The sequence below is a fragment of the Netta rufina genome (genome assembly GCF_964035555.1).
Source record: "Netta rufina genome assembly, chromosome: 15".
Taxonomy (NCBI): Eukaryota; Metazoa; Chordata; class Aves; order Anseriformes; family Anatidae; genus Netta; species Netta rufina.
The window spans coordinates 12,424,383-12,442,472 of NC_140138.1; the positions used below are offsets into that span (position 1 = coordinate 12,424,383).

General features: G+C 37.3%; 1 protein-coding gene across 3 annotated transcripts in view; it reads right to left on the reverse strand.

Annotated features, from left to right (window-relative positions):
- Window positions 1–331: 331 nt before the first annotated feature.
- The window catches only part of CHLSN (cholesin), a 128,495-nt gene continuing 110,736 nt past the window's right edge, over window positions 332–18,090 (reverse strand). For 2 of the 3 annotated variants that reach the window (XM_084296027.1, XM_084296026.1), the window contains exons 4-5: window positions 9,322–9,403; window positions 332–4,831 (exon numbers count right to left, since the gene is read on the reverse strand). In XM_084296027.1, coding sequence (XP_084152153.1) covers window positions 4,649–4,831; window positions 9,322–9,403 — 265 coding nt within the window. In that variant the 3' untranslated portion in view covers window positions 332–4,648. The remainder of the gene's footprint in view (window positions 4,832–9,321; window positions 9,404–18,090) is intronic. The other variant, XM_084296028.1, reaches the window with a different exon arrangement.

Here is an 18,090-nt window from a genome sequence, read left to right on the forward strand (position 1 = left end):
ATATTAAGTTGTTGACTATGTAAGTTCTTATGAAGAAATTAAAATAGAATGTAATTATAAATCACGGCTAAAAGCAGCTTGTGCTGCAAAGGCAAGGACATTTAATTGTGTTCTTGTATGACTGGAATCACTGTAAACAACTAATATTCCTATTTGCAGAGGCAGAAATAACTAGCTCATTCAGCCATACAGAAAGGAAGACTTGAAAGGAAACCAAAGACTAAATGAGAATAAGCCACTGGAAAGTTTTATGTCAACAAAACTGGGTTTAAATTAAGTAACATCAATTCAGTATTTTGACTGTAAATGAATTAAAATATTAAAACGTGTTTTAAAGGGAATGCTTGTGATGAAAATTCTGTGGCTAGCTGCTACACCTAGTGAAATGAATAGGAAAGTTCCTACTAATTCCTTCTCTGCAGGAACAAATCCACACAGCAAAGTGACTTCTCTAGTTTTAATACTACTTTGTAGAACTAAATTTTGAAAATAAGAATAGCAGCAGAATTGCTAGGAGAACACTGAATGAATGACTTATTAGTTATATGTAATGGAAAATACAGTACTGATGCACCATATTACATATGCATGAAGGAGTAAAATTAAAATTACATAGACAATTTCCATTCTTATGTTTTCTAATTTTCTGTGTGCTGACTTTGCAACTTAAATCTCTTATTATTGCTTTTTCTGACTCTGACTTAGTGGCAAAATTAAAGAAAATGACTAAACAAACCAACCAAACAAACAAACAAAAAAAAGAGCTATCAAGTCTGAACCAAAGAAATGTATTTCTAAGCTACCTGCAATGGTAGGAGATGAGATAAGAGTCACATTGCTTAACTTAACAAAAGTTAACAAATTTAACGTTGCTTAAATTAACAAAAACACAGCAGAGCTATTATCCAGAGGGACAAAATATTGAAATAAACTACACATTCAACAGCTATGATCTATCCTTTCAAAATAAGAAGAGACAATTCATTTACTCAGTAATTTTACAATGGTGATAACAAATTAAAATTGTGGGCAGACACTGGAGAGCCAAGAAGATATAAAATCCATGGCAAGGATCAGCCAAATTAAAGGAAACTTTTTACATTGTCAGATTTTGAGTAATTAGTACTGTCATTAGAGGCACAGTTCCAGCTTTAAGCAATTTTGAGTAATTAATGTTCCTTTATTTTGCCTAGAAGCCCTGACTTCAGCATTCTCTTAAGATAGGAATTCTTCTAGTTGGAGCTACACAATGCAGATTAGCCCAACTAGAAGACAATTAGAGTAGGCAGATGAAGATGTCATTTGTCAGACTGTACACACTGTTACTTCTAGCCTTGGATTCAAGTTTTATGAACACAGCAGACATTTAAACGGAAACCCAGACACCATTTTGTCCTATCTGTATCTATATGATTGGCTAAGCTACAACTAATGTTAAAATTGGAAAATTCTAGGTGATTAAATGACAGAATAAAATGAATGAAGTGACAGATTGTCACTTCCTTCACAGCTTTGACCAGGTTCAGGAATTCAATAGTGGTATTATACATTTAATAATTTAAAATATATAATTTAAACTACATCATGGAGGAAATCCGACTAAATTTATTCATTATACAATCCAAACTTCTAGATTAAAATCCCAAGCTGAGCAGGAAGCAGAAGCTGGCCTGGTGGCTCACATATTGAAGAGACAGAATTTGATTGCCACAGATGCTATTGAATTTGCACACTGTGTTGGGTAAGGTCCTCACAATCTCATCTTTTAAATGGGCCTAACAACACACACCTCCCAGAAAAGTGCTTACTTTTGTATTTCATGGGTGTTTGCAAGATTAATTTTTTGCCTACTAGTTGAAGATTCAAGAGAAGGAGAAAGGAAAAAAGTGAAATGCCATTTAAGTGTCCCTTCCTATTTACACTACAACACTGAGTATAAAAACATATTTACAGTATTTCCAGCTGAGCTTTAAAGCCCATGCCATGTAGAGTAACAACACAAAGCAGAAGTTCCACTTTTAACCTGTTTCCAGACACTGCTGGCCTTTGAGCAGTACCACACACGAAGAGTCATGTGGCAGATACATTGCTTTCTCAACCAAACACCAGCAGAACAACAGACACCTTATTTGTTAGTTTCTGAATTTCCTGTAACTGCATTAAGTGAAAGCCAAAGACCATACCCTTCATCCAGTAACTGGTAGCACTGAAGTGAAAGTTGGAACTGAGCTGGAGAAGAGAGCAAAGACTGCACTGTCGAGAGGCTCTAGCTGCTCTATTCCCCACGTTATTGTTCACACGGACTGCAGACTGGCAGGCCCTACATACTTTTAATATTAATTGATGTAAAAAGAAATATGACATTCTTAATCTTGATGGCATTTACATATAGCCAGAACAAAGGTTCAAGGAAGGCAAACCTTGCTAAATCTATCATGCTGATAAAAGGTTCACATCTTTTCACCTGTGCCTTACCTTTGCAATCCTTTTTACAAGTCTTTTCCAGAATACGCTTGCAGCGTGCTGTGCTTTTAAGCTACAAGGTGTAAGAAGTGCACAATGAGGACGCACGTTTTTGTGTAATAGAAAAATCGAAAGTGGTGATTCTCAAATAGCTAAGGCAGAACACACAGTCTTCTCTGACACCTAAAATACAATCATAAAATCACAAGAAGACGTTTTGAAAACTTCATCCCTTAGAAATTAATCTTTCCTTCTCATGGAGAGAAAAAAGCATCAGCCTCTGCTTCTGCTAACATCAGGTTTTCTCAGCTGCACATTCTCAGGCATAAAACAGAAGATCCAAAGATCTTGTACCAGTTCACTTAATGTCAGTATCACTTCCCTTTATTACAGATCCTTTTCACTGACTTTTGCACTGGAAACTCAATTTTATATAGCCTTGGGACTCAGAAAGATCTTTCCATCTCGTGACCTTATCAGTGGTAGAAAAAGAGAAAGCAAAGGGGACAGGGGAAGAAACAAGATCATTTAAATTGACAGCTACAATATTAGGGTGGTCCTGCATGTGAGCTCACTCAACTTTGTGAAAACCTGCATTTCTGTCTTATACTTCTGCCATTTCTCCCCTCATTTGCCCAAGCTTACTCTTCACTGAGAGCATCAACTCATCTGTGATCTTCCCTCATACCTGTCTGCATGTCTTCCTTCCTCCTGCATTGTACCTGTGCCATCCTTTCTTCTAGCCCTTTGGAAATCCCTGCTTTGACACTGCATGCGTCCTCCAAGAGAGCTAGCTCCACAGCCCACATCCAATGGTCATCCTGAAATGCTTTTGAGCCATAAGCAGCTCGACAGAGGCTGGTCACTTCTGCTGCAGTCTGCTCCCCGTTGTGTTAACTCCATCACAATTATTGTGTTAAAGCAGGGCACGCTGCTCTCTAGTCTTTTTCATTTGAAAACACCATCTTTAATAAGTCAGAAAGCATAAGTTATTTGTTACTAGTAATAAATTTCATACTTTTAAACATTTGTAGTAATCCATGACTGTGAGGGCTGTCAAATCCACTCAAATGCCTATTGAAAAATTAGGCCAGCATATCCACAGATTCTCCTCTCCTTCACCCACCCAAATTAAAGCAGTAATTCCCAAAGACAGCTACTCTTCCAAAATACCATACATTTCATACTGTTGTTATTAATAAAGTAGGAACAACGTTTGCAGAAAGATTAAAGAATTGGGTCAAGAACACTGTCTGAACACAAGTGTTATTAAATACGCCAATCATCCAACTTTTGAGTAATTAATGTCCTTGTTTTTTACTTGAAAGCCTCATTTTCAGCATATTCATAGGAGACAAATGTCCCATGTCAAAGCAAATGAACACAAATTAACTCTTTTGGATGCCAATTACAAGAGAAAGATAAAAAATGTAACATTGCCAGGCTATCCACAAAAAGTTGCAGCATGGCACTTCTCATCTTAGCATAAGTTTATGTACAATCAGATGATTTCACTACATGTGGTCAAAGGATTTGATCTGTCCCCATCTGTACATTATCTGAATATCTAAACAATTGCCATAAAGCATTTGAAACCTTTAAAATATACAAGGAAAACTAACAAAGCTGATGGTATCTTTAGATCGCTGCGTGAAGTACTAATAAGCAACTGTGTTATACAACCCTTGTTCAACAGACTGAAAATGATCTTTCCCAAATCCAAATGACATACTTCTAAAGCCGAAAGTGATAGATTACAGCTGGCTGAGCAGGCACTGTACTGTACGTTAATTTTAAAAGCTGCCATTGTAAAAGAACCTCCAGGCTTTTTGTTGGTTGCTTTGCTCTTCTTATTAAGAACTGCAAAGCTCCTCTTATTTAACATTAATTACATGGGGAAGTGGAGAAAAACTAACAAGAAAGAGAGGTTTATTTTTCTAAAGATACGCAGTAAGATTACTTTTAATCAAAACAGCATGTCTGTGGATCAAATACGGTGTTCTGTTTTGATTTCATCACCTCAAAACATTATAAATAATTGCGGTTGGAAAACACAAGTGCAAAATATGAAAATTTAGCATAAAGATTCATTATCAAAATATGTCTTTACAACTGATTTGTAGTATCTGTGCATTGCGTTCTATCCTTCTCTCCACCAGACAACCATCAAGACACAAAAACACTCTCAGGACAGCAGTTGCAGAACTTGTCGTATTCGCTCGCTCTTCTCCACCATGCTCGGGTCTTCTGCATCTGACCCGTCCAACTCCTTCATAAGAGCTTCAGCTTTCTGCACAGTTGTGTCTCGTGCTTTGCCTTGAAGTCCCTGCAGATAATCCAGTAAAATGGTGAAATACTCATCTGGAACCTTTACAGAATAGAAAACAAACAAAGAGGGAATTAAAAAAAATTTGATTTATTTTCTTCTCTCTCAATGTTCATTCATAATCACGTCAGACCATCACCTGAAAGATAATTAGGAGAATTTCACGGGCTATTGCATTTGGCAATGCCCACTGCTAATGGAAGCACTTCTTGCCAGTGTTGGAATTGCCAGGAGGGATGGACCATGGTGAGAGCGCTGTCATGTGCTCAGATGGGCAAAGCATCTGAGGGGAAATGCTAAGCAGATGTGGAAATGCTGATCAGCAAATGCAAACACTGCCTGAGAGAGAGCTCCAGCCTGTGAGGGCTGTTGGAAGGAAAAAAATGCACTAGCCAAATCCTGGCTTTGGAAACGTGCATGCAAACCTTACCAAACCCAGGGAGAACTGCATGCACATGTCTGAGGAAAGAATTTTGCTGGAAGTATCCTAACCACCCGCCAGAATTATTTGTTTGCTAAGATGAGATACCACCCACCAGCAAACAGCAGATTGTGACTTTGACAGAATGCTTATACAAAGGAATAGAATTTAATTTGAAAAACAAATTGAATTCAGACATATGGAAATAATTTTTAAATCACGCTGACTAAAACTGATAGGCTCTTTTAATATGTCTAACATCAAAAGCAGTTTAGTCATCTACAGTTCCATTACCCCCATTTTACTTCCTTTCTAATTAACTAGCAATAGATTAAATTTTAGCTTATCTGGTACAACATACAACTACATTAAACAATCTTGGCAATAGCCTAGCAAAGACTTTTCAATGATTTATTCAGTATTTCAAACCAATGCATTTTTAAAAGTATTAGGTGAACAGACCTACACTGAAGCATATCTTAACTTTATGTTGCGTATCTGTGGAACAAGTTGCAGCCAATAAGAGAATATTTTAGCTGTGAATCAGATGTTAAAATGACCTAATCCCACAAATATTTTTCTTTATGTTTAACTTTACACATATAACTTTAAAAGGCACACTCAACATGAGTAAAGTTAAACATACGTAAGTATTTAAAGGATTGGAGACTAATTGTGCGAGGGCTGTTTCAATTCTGCAAAGTATCAACATTTCAGAGAAGACAGAGCTTCAACAGATACTTAATTTACAACTTATTTCTCCATCGCCATTTGGCAGTGTAACTTTGATCGCTAAAACTTCTATCACTCTCAAAGAAGAGGAAGAAAATATTCCAGGGCTGCCTTAATCAATCAGAGATACTACAGAGCAGTAAATCAAAACTGAAGTCTACATCCAGCCTCATAACTTATACACTATGGAAAACCTTTAAATTCTTCACACAAACACTCCTATGTTAAAGAAACAATTCAGATACAAAAAATATTAATTTTCGAGTGACTAACGCTGAAATTGATGATATACGAAGTGTTGCTGAAATATACTTATCCAACACATTGAAGAATAGTGAAAAATGCCTACTTTTTTGAAAGCATTTTTACACACAGTAAACATGTGCTGCTAACGGACAAAAATGTTCAGATGCAAACGATTTCAGCACGACTGTGCTCCTTTAATGCAGATACTCAGCGTCGGTTTTTTAAAGCTCAGCAACATTTCTAGATTTCAAACCTTAGCCAAATTATCTACATAATTTATGCCTCTTGTTCTCAGGCCTTGTGGTACACTCATAGTTCACTGCATGGAATTACAGTTATTACTATATCATTTAAGCAAAGTGCTTAAAGGGGGAATTAAAAGCCTACTCTGAACTTCGAAACACTAAGTGTGCAGACAGACGTGTGCCTGCCTGAGGTCTATAAAGCATTTGGCCGTAGGCATAAGCACACAAGTGCTCAAAGTCTGTTTTTTTTGTTTGTTGTTTGTTTTTGTTTTGTTTTGTTTTCTGTAACACAATTATTTGTTGTTTTATTTTTTCAGCAAGAGATTTCAATACAGGAGCATGTAGACAAAATAATATCTTTTCCTCCTACCTTATACAATAGGGTCATAGCAAGGACTGGACAACCAGAACAACAACAAAAAAAAAAAGACAGCAAAAAGTTGGTTGAATCAACACCTTAATTCTTAAAATACAGTAAAAAAAAACAAAACAAACAAACAAAAAAAAACGTAATTTCAGGAACGCTTGGTGAGGTTTTACAAAAAGAAACACAGTCTGTCTCTAAGATCAGCTTTTGGGGAGGCTTGAAATTGGATACTAACATCTCTCACTATGTCTCTGGCCAGTGGAACTGATGGCAAGTGGGATTTTTTATTATTACTATGGTTGTTTTACACTCTTTTGCACTTTTTCTTGCTTCTTTTTCTTTTTCTCAACCAACCTTGCCTCTGTTCTAATTAATATGCATTGGAACTGGCTAACATGGAAACATCTCCAAGTGAAATAATTACTGTCAGCTCCTGAATGCTCAGGAACTGTAAGACATCATGAAAAGGGGCGAAACACTGCTAAATAACAGCAGGAAAAGAACAGGTATTGCTTTTAAATTACCCTTTGTAATTCAAGAAGTTTTCAGACTTTTTAGACTTGCAGATGCCCACCTATTCTGCAAGGCAAATAGAGATATCTGTGCAGTGAGCGTCAGCTTGCTGACACCGAGCTGGCTTTTCTGTTACCTTCTGAGGAAACTTCAGAACCCCCTCAGGGATTTGCAGTCCAGAAGCTGAAGACAATCTGTGTAGTGACTTTCTAAAAGTGTTGTGCCAAATGACAAAGATCAACAGAGGAAGCAGTGTTTACTTTGTACAGGATCCTGAAGAAGTATACACACCGTAGGTATACAGGCTGGGCTTTGAAGCTGTCAGCCAACCCGCAGATGGATGTTAAAGGGACTTAAAAATAAATTCACATTGTAAATGACTACAAAACCTCAACTTATTTCCTACAGAAAGAAGAGCATCAGCACAGGAAACTTAATTTACCTCTTGGCATGGCTTTTCAGTAGGCATACGAGTGACACCAAGAGATCAAAGATGTGGCTTAGGAAGGAAGGAAACTCATGTCTCCTTTCGTATTTTAGTCATGCTTGGATATCCAACAGATTTTATTCTGTAATGGACAGGAAGCTGGATTTGGGTATAAAAACATATTCAAAAGAAGCCGGTCTGCCCTCCCCAGTCTTGATGAAGAAAAAGGCTTCATCACATGTTTGATTATAAGCACTCGAGCCGTTCTGCTAACTTTACTGAATCTGAATGCAGATGTTAATCATTATCTAAAGCTCATATTCAATGCATCTCCTATTACTAAACAGTACAAAATATGTGAATATAAATAAATCATTATGCTTTCATCAGATTAAAAAAAAATACTAGAAAGGAAGCTTTCATTTCAATATTGAGAAATGCGGAGTAAAACTGTATTTTGATATACGAAAAAAAATCTACTCATAGTTAATTATTTCCCACTATATTTCAAAACAAATCCCAAAGTAAACAGGTAAAAAAGCAAAAACGTCACTCTGCCTATAAAACAATTTCTAGGTAGCTTTAAAGAGCACACATCGCTTTCAAAAGGTTGATAAAGACTTTTAAAGGAGACACTTAAGAATAAAAGATACCTACTAACAAATTTGTATTCTGCAACTAATCTTTTTAAAGTATTCCACCATGTGAACATTTTTGCTTTCATGAAATTCTGGTTTTAATTATACGGTTCTCTAAATGTACTTTTAATCGTAAAGGTAACACCCTACGTCAGGTGGTTGGCTTAAGCGACGCAGAGTAATCTGGGTCAGGAAGATTGTTATGCTTAAATGTCCAAGTGCACACAAAAAGTCAGCAAAATCTGAGTGAATGTCAACTAAATGAATCAATAAGTAAGCCACTGTGCAAACGGCTAGATGTTTGTTCTATTGCACAACAAAATTAATGATCTGAAATCCTCTGTTCTGTACTACAATGGTCAGATGCTTGTTGGAAATTAAATTTAGGTTGTTTTTTAAGTTATGAAATGAATGGATTTCAGTGATGATGCAAGCCTAGCTTCTGGTTATACTTTATGCTTTTTACAATCAACATAAGGTTTCACTCATATTTTAATGAGAAAGCTATTTTAACATTTTGGCAATATGTCTGTACATCTTCCATGGAGCCCGAGATATCTGAAGCAATACAAGAACCGTAGCTTACAGCACTGGGTTCCATATTCAGAAATTCAACTGAAGGACACAGTGCAAATATATTCCCACTTCAGGGAATAGCTTCAGGTTTATATAATGTCAATTCTTTCTATGTTTCACATGCATCAAGTGTAAAAGTCTAGGGTACAAAGAAGAATGATCACCCCCAAAATAGAAACATTAAATTACAAGTAATTAAAATGGTTAAGCATTTTAGTTAAAAACATAGTTAATTGATTTATTATTTAAAATTATTAGAAAAGTGCATTGTTAATGCTAGTAACTTTTTATTAACAAACAATAACTACAACTAGCTTATTAAACCGCGTAACATTTTAATTCTGAAAAAAATACTGTTAATACAAACCTTCTCTTTATCATACATGTGCAAGAGAAGCCAGGTTTGTCTTGTTTTTTGAAACTTCCATTCTTCTGGATTTTTAGACCAGCTGTAGAAAATCAAAAACAAAACAAAACAAAAAGCTTGAATGAACTACTTTGTGATCAAAATATTTATTATTCATAAAGCATTTCTTATAATGACCCCACGTAACTTTGCATGCACCGCATGGAGTTTCACAACACTGGGTTAAACAGATATCAGCAAATGTTTTACTCAAGAGGCGAAAAAGAGTATGAGGGAAGGCTACATGGCTTTTGTGCAAAAAGCGAGAAGATCATAGAAGAGATCCTAGCCAAGAATGTTAAGTATTTTCATCAGCAAGCACTGATTCCTTGACATTACGAACCGGGCCCTGCTCCTCCCCTGTGAGCAGGCAGTTACGAGAGGCTGTTGCCCTCATCTGACCCAGGAGAACTGGCAGCCCCAAACCCGTACCCTGCTGTCCTCGCCAGCTGCTGGCCTACCTGAGCGTCTGGGGAAGACCTGTGGACAAGCACCCAAGTTTGGGCTTAGATATTTAGCCTTTCCCAATTAGCTTACATTCATGTGAAATTTAGCGGCCCCTAAGGAACTGGAAGCAGAGTCATGTCAGAAGTCACCACGTCCCCTGGTTGCAGTGGTTGAAGCACGTTTTGGGACACAGGAAATAGCAGGAGAGCTCAGCACAGCTTCCCTCGTCCCCCATGAGCTACGGCCTGCTAGAGAGCAGAGCAAATTCATTTTTCAGAAGCATATGTTTTAAGGCTTTGATTTGCTGAAAGGTGTGACTTCAACGTTGACATTTATGGGACAGAAAATGCTTTACCCCTCGCTCTCCCCGGGAATTCTGATTTCAATATTTAGCTCAAAACAGCAGGCTGCTTCGATACTGTGAAAAGTGAACGTGCAAAACAAATGACTAACATCTGTCAGTGTTCTTTTGGCTGTTTAGCAATCAAATTTTAAATATGCAAGATTTTAGCTGGGTTAAAATGGCAATTTTATGTACATCTTAAACATAATTTTAAAGGTAGTAATATTTTGTTTTCGATGAAGAAGAGACACATGCTTAGTTCTGTAAACAAATGAGCAATCTAGCAAATCTCACTCTAAAATGAATACTGCTTTTTAAATGTATAATTTTTAAATTAGCATCTTAACATGTACAAAATTTGTCAATACACTGACACATCATTTAAAGCTCCAGTGGAAAACAAGAGGAGAAAACCCAGCAAATTTTATACTTATTTGATTTTTCTCTAAAAGGAAGACAAGTCTCCAGAGGGTAGCATGTAAGATGTCTTTAATGTTCCAGCTTGTTTTACGCAGCAACAGAGAGCACAGAAATCAATTGAAAAGCCAGCTGGATATGAGAATTAGTATTGTTTAAACACTGTCAAGTCTAATAATGCAAAAGAGTCCTCATGTTCGAGGAATGATGCACCAGTAAATACGTTGCTCAGTCAATCCAATGAAACAGAAAAAAACAAGACTGCAAGTCTGGAAGCCTCTGTCCTTCCAGCCCCACAAATGTTTTATTGACTTAAAAATTCACGATAAAGAAAAACTGGCAACAACTCATTAGGCTTATCACTAGCTAAATTCAATAAAAATCTCTGTACCCAAAGTACAAAGTAAAAATGAGACAAATAACAGTAAATGAAAAATGACAGACACAACATTAATAACCACAACATACGATATTCTACACGACTAAAATTAAATCCAATATTGAACTGATGTAGAGGTCTCTTTTGGGACACTGTCAATAAACAGACAGAAGACAGCCCAAAAGCAGGTTGTCAGAAGCTGCAGAATCAAATAAAAAAATACCATCCTCATACCCCCCAACCTGGAAACCAAAATATCTGCAGCAAGCAAAGACCTTTGGCACCCTTGACCCCAGTGCAAAGTAACGGCTGTCAGAATACACAACTTGCAGTGCAAGGAGCAGACAGAAGGAAGGCAACGGGGCCTTTCTATGGGTACGTAGTGGGGCAGGTCACTGGCTTATTTCTGCCCAAGCTCTGTCTCCCAAATCAGTATCTCCTAACAGAGAAATTGGAACTTGTGCAGGAAGGGAGTTAATTTCTACCAGTCCTTAAAACAGAAGAAAAAAAGACAATGATGGTACTTGATGTTGAAAGAAACCCATTTTTTTATAAAGTTCATCCTCCTGAGCAACAGCATGGAAGCTATTATGGGGAAACACTGTGTATTTGTACAACATGAAGAAGGCAAGTTTAAAACTCTTTTTAACACGAAATGAGCATGGAAACTGCTTACATTATAATCCTTGCAAGGTGACAAGAACAAGCTGAATGACAGATCTGTGACTGCATCCTGTGAAAACAGTCCCTCTTCTAATGAAAACCTTTAACATATTTTTCTGTCTTTATACAAAGTATTATACATTTGTGACTCATATTCGTTGGTTAGATATACTACCTAACAGGGAATATTTTATCCTCTGCTGATTTTATGTTTCTATCACTTGTACCTTCACCTGAGTACTAACAGGTACTAACTTGAAAAATGTAGCCTGATTCCACTAACCTCCTATAAAGCTATACCACGTTAAAATATCTTTATTACCTAGTTTATAAACAACTGAGACTAACAACTGAGTGCACTATGAGGTTAATTGCTCTTATGAACCTATTAACAAAACCATATGCTCTTTTCTACATGTTAAGGCAAACCATTGCACTCTTGCATCTAAGATCCCACTTCCACTCTAGTGGGTTCTCTTGTGGGAACAAAACAAAGTTTCAGCTAGTCTTCTAGAAAGGTTTCTCTCTACATACACCATAATAAGAACAACAAACGCTTTAAAATAATCAACCACAGAACCTACATCTGTGCCCATCACAGCACCAGAGCATCCCAAACCATTTCTTTTGACCTGCACCTTGTCCTGTGAGAAACAAAGGCTACACGAGTGTGAAAATAAAAGTTGTACTTCCCCTAGTAGACCGTGGATGTATTCATGTTTTCTGAAAACGTCCTCAAGTTTCTAACTGGAACCCTTTCTTTGGCTGTCTCGATCCCTGTTTCTCCCCCCTCAGGAAAATGGTCCTTCTCCTGACCTGATTTCCTATCAAACTGTAGCCAAAACACTCATGATAATGGATGCACAATCTTCAAGACAAATAATGTGGTAGTTGCTCCCTGCAATTGGACCCTCCACAGTTATAAAAACAAAAGTTTTCCACTGATTCCTGTGACTATGACAGCTTTTTTCCTATTCCTTTGACAGCTTTAAAGCCTATTGAAAGTATCACTTGGTGCCAAAGAGAATGGGGTATCTCTTTTTATCGGAATGACATAAATAGTATATTTTTAGAAATGCTCAACTTTTAAACTACAAACGTTAAAGCTTTGTAACTCAAGAGAGATCTCTTTTTGCTGTTTATATGCAGATAAGCTTCCTTGACATACTGCAGCAGCAGAATAGGATTTTCCCTTGAGTGATTAAATATACAGAGTAAGACCAACTACATTATAGTAAAAATCCCAACTTTTTATAGACCATTATGATGTCTTTCACAGTCTGAATTAATATGGCAGCTTTTAGAAGCATCTATGTCCAAATCTAATATAAACTACGGAACTGGATGAAGAATATACATGTTTAAAACATGTATTTTTCCAGTACGCCTAGGGATAATTTTCAATATATTGTACAAACACTAATTGCCTTCTTTACACAGTTAATGTTTGAATCTTTCTTATGAGCTCTAGCTCATTGAAAAAACACATTGGTTGACTTTAGTTAAAGAGAACTTTTATGTTTGTGCAAATGCTCATCCTAAATGGCTTTGAAATTGAAGATACAGAGGACATGAATCAAATGAATCAAGTGGCCCAAAGAATTTTTTGTTTTTGTTTTCATTTTTTTTAGCATGAGAGTCTCATGTAGAAAAGCTGCCCAAGATTCTCACTGGTCTATCACATAAATGAGCTTTAGTCTACACATTAATCTTATACAGATCTGTTCCCAAAACATGGCTGAGCTGTACCTTCCCAGCTGCTCACTGCAGATGTTGTCTGCCTTCAAACTCCTAACCACATCCCTTCTCAGCACTGTGACAAAAAAGGACATTTTCTGAGTACTGGCAGCATAAGGAGGCAAAGAGAAGACAACCAGTCACAGGCAGGGCACAGCACTCTCTGGGATGTCCTAGCAGAGAAAGGGAAGGGAAAGTAGTAAAATTGGTTCCAGAAACACAGTAAGAAAAAACATTATTGTTACAAATTGGATTCAGGAAGACAACAATGCATCTGCTTAGACTACTGGCCAGGACAAAATACTATGAAGCTGTCACGATTGTTAAATAATCTCCTATGTGCAGAAAAGCACTGTGCTGAGAACCGAGAGTTTTACTCATTGAACTGGAAAGATCATTGGGTTGGAGACAAGTCTCAAAAAAACAAAACCTAAAACATGGCTGCCAATAACCCACCAGAAGGCAGGAGAATACTGGTGCATGCTAAATGCAAGGACACCTACACTCTTCTACATCTCCGGCTCCAACTCATGCCACTGCGTGCCCAGCATGCCTTCTGGCCAGGACACCCCCTCAAGGGAAAGCACTCTGCAAAGGGTGCAAGAGGCCTAATTCCTGCCCTCAATGCCCTGTCCGTAAATGTGTGGAACAGGTGCTTCCTCAATAAAGAGCAACCACACTCTAAAAAACTCCCTTAACAATATTTAAAGCCTTACTGCAGCACTTGACACTCAAATGATTTGCTCTAGTATTTCACAATGCAATAGATACAATAACGGGGACTTTAACGTGCCATGCACTTACATTTCAGGCAAGAAAAATGCCTTTATATAGCAGAATGTGGAAACTGAATAGTGTTATCAGGTCATTTCGGGGTGACTGTAATGCTTCGTGTGGCCAACAGGCGAGCACAGGAACCTGGCTCCCCAAAGAGGTTCCCTGGAGTTGCTGGAAGCACCGTGGAGGGCACTGAAATTTGGCAAAGTGTCATTCTCATGGGAGAAGAGCTATTTTATGGATGGAGGTTTTATATGGATATATAAAATATATATGGATGTGGGTGCAAGTTTTATATACGCCCTATAGTGCCTATAGCAAAGTAGAAATAATAATTTTTTATCCAGTCATAACACATGCAGTTATTTGAAAGGAAATGTTAAGGCGTTTATTTTTATCACAGGTATTCAGAATTTCTTCTAATTCTCTCAGGGCATTTGAAACAAATTTACTTTTAAAAAAGTAGGTTTTGAGTTTCTTTCATTGTCAACACCAAACCCATATATCTGCAATTACCAAAAGCAGCATTGTCAGAAAGTGATCGCAAGGACTTGCAATGCTCTGGAAACCCTACATTCTGCATGCCGAGAAAGCTGGCTTGCTGTATGCGCCAACATTTTATGCAAGATAAGGGGAAACCTCATTTCAAGTGCATGTGGTGCTCATTTTCCTCATTTGGGAAAAATAACCGAAATTTAAATTCTAAATAGATTTTCAAAGACTTGACTGGGATGGCTGTAATTAAAATCTTTGACACACTAATCTTTGGCAGGACTCAAGCTCAGACGCAAGAAAGAGTCATAGCCTTTATTTTAAACTGTGTTTTTCTCACATTATGGATTATTCTGTTAGGTCACAACTCCCATTCCTAGGAAAATTAATATATTTATACTGAGACTCTCGATTATAGCTTAGAAGCTAATTAACTTATGACTTAGATAAAGGTTTTTCTTATTTTCCTGGAAGAGAGGAGACACTAATAGAGCTCTTTCGCCAGAAGAAACTTTCCAAAATTGTCAACAGATTTTAGAATCAGTGCCACATTTTTGGTAGAAAATCCTGGCACCCTTTCTCAATCTGTGGTTTAAAAACAATTTTTAATATATTCGTCCATCTGGTTTATACGTAGCATAATGACTAAAGACTTGTGAAAAGGCAGGGGGGGGAGAGGAGCTTTTTTATTTTTATTTTTAGTTTAGGAATCACACATACAGGAAGAAAGAAAGAAACTTTCTTTTTAGTATCTCATTTTGGTCCTGATGTCCAATATAAGGACAGATTGTATCTGTACAGCAAATGACACAGGTCACGGAACTTCCTTAAAAAGTATTTATAAAGCAAAAGGGAAGAGCCTTTGTGCCTTAGAGCAAAACTTTGATTAAATCTACATAAAATGTTTATCACAGCATATATTTTATTATATGCACTTTTATCACTTGCCATTATTTGTAACATTTTATATTATGTTTGCATCCTGAAGCTTCATCCAAGATAGAAATCCCCCTCCTCCCCCACTATAGGCACTGTTCAAACACAATATGAGACATTGCCTTGAAGAGCTCAGAGCATAAACAGATGAGACAGATGATACATGGAAAGGAAAGTTGACCCAGAAAGTTGTATCAATGCCTCAAAATACTAAGGCAGGTCATCAGTAGAGCTCATACCTTGCATATATATATTACAATACACGCAGCACATCTTAACTGTGATTCAACTTGTCAGCTTTTCATAGACACCAACCTACCTGCAACTGCCACCAACATGCCACCGGGAAAAAAATCCATTTTTTAAAAATTCCTTTTCTAGCATATTATTTAGTTGCAGATATCTGTATTCACCTGTCTGGAGCAAAATTGCATTTTGAGTCAAAAATAAATATAGTAATAATGTTATGTTGACAACTTTCTGTTGTTTCTAGTAGTAGCAGAGAGGCTTGAAAGCAGCAGGTTTGAAAGACCAAAGGTAGTACTAGTATATTATTATGCCAAATATACTTTTTATTATACCTACTTTTCTAAAAAGATGACAAAGTAGGAGTTGAATTATCACAGAAGAAGAAAAAAGAATTGAAAATCCCTTCACAGCCAATCTGTTCAGCTCCTGCAAGGAATACAATATACTACTAAATGCTATCCTAATACTGTGCCCAAGCCCCATCTCCTCTCCAGATGTCCATCTTTTCTTGCACTTAATTCTGGTCTCACTGATGTCCAGATCAGAATCAAGGGACAGGATGAATGAAAACAACTGTTTTGCCTCCCTCCCATGATGAACATCCTGGGGGGTACGAGGAGATAGAGGGCCTCAAAGTCTGTATAAAAACCATATAAGAAGCCAGCTGCAAGTAAAATCATTTTCAAAGGTTGGCAACAATCCATTTATATAAATGCCTTCTGATGAAGGATACGCTACCAGACCCAGGAAAAAATGAGTAAGGTCAGTTCTCTTCTGTCTTACCACTGTACCACACAATGTCCAGCTGTGGTACAGAATACTCTTGCCAGGGCATGGATTCAAGCTTAACTACATTGTTTTTTTTTCTTTTTTTTCCCTTTTTAAATCTTATGACAGCTTTTAAAACTCCATCCTAGCATCCTAGAGAAGAAAACAATAATATCAGTGATTAAACAATTCATAACAAATGAAAAAAAAATCTTAAAATTTAAACATTTCAGGCACTCAAATATCCAAGACCATCATTTCTGTCTTCCTGGATTTGTCCATTTCAAGAATTTAAATCTACATATCTTTATGCTTTTAAGTGCTATGCTGGGTAAGAGTATCACATAGCATTTTTTTGAGGGAGAAATCCAAGTATCTATGAATGTGATCAAAGGAGGGATTTCACAAGCACATAGCTTGAAACCAGGTCGAGATCACTATAATTCCGTGTTCCTGGGAGAAGACTAAGTCCTGTGGTAGTTCTCAGTGAGAGTGAATAATCACAGGATTTTACTGCTCACAGGAATGAGCAATGCAAGTCCTTTCAAGCTAGATGTAGAAGATTTGATTTTATTGTTCAGTGCCACAGTCTGCAACAGTAACATGTAGTCGTGTATACAGCTAGCAGAGCATTAATATACCATCTTGCTCTGTTTATGCAAAAAAACCCTGTAGTTTCAGCAGTGCTGGGTCATAGCTATTATAGTTATACTTACAATATCACAGTATTAATGAAAGACCTAGAAAAGCTATAAAAAGCTGCTATGCAAAGTCAAATATTTAACAATATGATAATAAAAGTTTGCATAATTTTTAGGGCCTATCGCAACAGAAAAGCAATCCATAACTAAAAAAAATTTACTTTCTGCTTTTAAGAAGAAAACACCAGAATTATGAAGAATCATAGTTTTCCATACAGTGATTATAAAATAAAATATTGGAAGAAAAACCACCTTTGTGTGAAAATTTATCATTGGAAGTTTTTGAGGAGGGATGAGGAAATGGCCATTTGGAGAAGGATTTCAATACTGAAGGTGTTGGCTGATGGATTTTACTTTGAAGCATCCAGGATACTAAGGTGCCAATTTATTGTTCAATATATTGAGCTGAAAGTGTCTTTACAGCAGCAAAGCGCTTCTGGAAATATGTTGGTTTTTTTAACCCGATGTCCTTACCTTGGGTGTTTCTGTGCTGTTTGTACCTCAGCAAGGACGTAATGGATTTCCATAGCCAACAAGATCAGAAGTGCTCTTCTGCATGGAGTTCCAAGCTCCAGAGTAACACCTGACTCTAACAGGAAAAAGTAACGTCCTCTCACTGCTATTGTGATGCCTGAGAGCCAAAGGCCGACCTGTGCTACATTCCAGCACCACGCAAATGCTTCCTGACTCTCAGCACCTAGGCCAGCCCAGCCGCAGGGCCATGGCTGGCCTCCTTTCCCCCCCCCCCCCCCCCCCCCCCAAGATCCAAATCCTGCCTCTGCAGACTTCCTGACAGGGCTTCTCCTCATCCCCACTCATGT